At 69.4% G+C, this 1,795-nt stretch overlaps 1 protein-coding gene across 1 annotated transcript in view; it reads left to right on the top strand.

Moving 5' to 3' along the window:
* Positions 1 to 33: 33 nt before the first annotated feature.
* The window catches only part of SLC5A6 (solute carrier family 5 (sodium/multivitamin and iodide cotransporter), member 6), a gene marked incomplete at its 5' end in the record, with an annotated part of 3,211 nt that continues 1,449 nt past the window's right edge, over positions 34 to 1,795 (top strand). Inside the window, 6 exons of the mRNA XM_014946366.1 lie at positions 34 to 105; positions 506 to 660; positions 867 to 1,007; positions 1,125 to 1,254; positions 1,329 to 1,417; positions 1,515 to 1,627. Coding sequence (XP_014801852.1) covers positions 34 to 105; positions 506 to 660; positions 867 to 1,007; positions 1,125 to 1,254; positions 1,329 to 1,417; positions 1,515 to 1,627 — 700 coding nt within the window. The remainder of the gene's footprint in view (positions 106 to 505; positions 661 to 866; positions 1,008 to 1,124; positions 1,255 to 1,328; positions 1,418 to 1,514; positions 1,628 to 1,795) is intronic.

Genomic DNA, 1,795 nt, shown 5'->3' with positions numbered 1-1,795 from the left:
TTCTCCTGAGCTCATTAACAGCCTCTGCCGCTTCCAGTGACGGGCTTTGACCTCTGGAGCGCGGTGCTCACCATCGGGCTGGTCTGCACCCTCTACACCACGCTGGTGAGTCTGGGGGCTGCCCAGCCACGGGGTACCCCCCCCACTGTGTCTTGTGTCCCTCCCACCCCGTCCCCCAGCCCCGGGGCGGGGGTGACGGTCCTCCCGGTGCCTCTGCAGGGCGGGCTGAAGGCCGTCATCTGGACCGACGTCTTCCAGACGCTGGTGATGCTGGCCCCCCCCCCCCTTCTCCTGAGCTCATTAACAGCCTCTGCCGCTTCCAGTGACGGGCTTTGACCTCTGGAGCGCGGTGCTCACCATCGGGCTGGTCTGCACCCTCTACACCACGCTGGTGAGTCTGGGGGCTGCCCAGCCACGGGGTACCCCCCCCACTGTGTCTTGTGTCCCTCCCACCCCGTCCCCCAGCCCCGGGGCGGGGGTGACGGTCCTCCCGGTGCCTCTGCAGGGCGGGCTGAAGGCCGTCATCTGGACCGACGTCTTCCAGACGCTGGTGATGCTGGCGGGGCAGCTGGCCGTCATCGTGGTGGGGGCCCAGCGGGTGGGGGGCATGGCCCGCGTCTGGCACGTGGCACAGCAGCAGGGCAAGATCTCGGGCATCGAGTGAGTCTGTGTGTGTGTGTGTGTCTGTGTATGTGTGTGTGTGTGTGTGTGTGTGTGTGTGTGTCCCCGGCACCCCCCGGGGACGGACGCCCCATGCCACGGGGAGAGGGACCCCGGCACAGTGTGTGTGGGGGATCTGCTCCTTCCACCCCCTTTCCCGTGGCGTGGGGACAGCACTGTGACCCCCCCTGTGCCTCCCCCCGCAGCCTGGACCCCGACCCCTTCCAGCGCCACACCTTCTGGACGCTGGCGGTGGGGGGGGTCTTCATGATGCTGTCCCTGTACGGGGTGAACCAGGCGCAGGTGCAGCGCTACCTCAGCGCCCGCAGCGAGCGGGAGGCCAAGCTGTGAGTCAGGGACAGGGCTGGGGGGGTGGGTGAACCCCCCACACACACCTCCTCGTGTCACCCCCCCCTTCCCAGCCTCTGATTTTCCAACACACACCCCCCCCCGGCCCCCCGCAGCTCCTGCTACGCCGTCTTCCCCTGCCAGCAGATCGTCCTCTGCCTCAGCTGCCTCACCGGGCTCGTCATGTTCGTCTACGACCGGGAGCACCCGCTGGCCCCCGGCCAGCGCCCCGGCTCCTCCGACCAGGTGGGAGACCGGGGACCACCCCCCTTCCCGTGGTGCCCCCCCCCTTGCTGACCCCCCCATTCCCTGCCCCCCAGCTGGTGCTGTACTTCGTGATGGACGTGCTGCGGGACCTGCCGGGGCTGCCCGGGCTCTTCGTCGCCTGCCTCTTCAGCGGGTCCCTCAGGTGAGCAGGGTGACCCCCGGGGATGGGGAGGGGGCCCCTGGGGGGATCCAAGTGACCTTCCCCCACCCCCGTCCCGCTCCCTCTCCTTCCTCCCCAGCACCATCTCCTCCGCCTTCAATTCGCTGGCCACCGTCACCATGGAGGACCTGGTGCGGCCCCACTGCCCCGGGCTGTCGGAGTCACGGGCCACCCTGCTCTCCAAGCTGCTGGGTGAGCTGGGGGGGGCACATGGCGGGCACAGAGCGGGGGGGCTGTGCTGGTGGCCGGGGGGGTCCCCAGCACCGCTGTGACCCCCCACTCTCCTCCCCAGCTCTCGGGTACGGATTGCTGTGCCTGGGGATGGCCTATGTCTCCTCCATGCTGGGCCCCGTGCTACAG

This window comes from Calidris pugnax, unplaced genomic scaffold (genome assembly GCF_001431845.1).
Source record: "Calidris pugnax isolate Ruff unplaced genomic scaffold, ASM143184v1 scaffold165, whole genome shotgun sequence".
In the NCBI taxonomy this organism is placed as follows: domain Eukaryota; kingdom Metazoa; phylum Chordata; class Aves; order Charadriiformes; family Scolopacidae; genus Calidris; species Calidris pugnax.
Note: the sequence above shows the minus strand (reverse complement) of the source record. Positions and strands in the feature narration are given on the sequence as shown.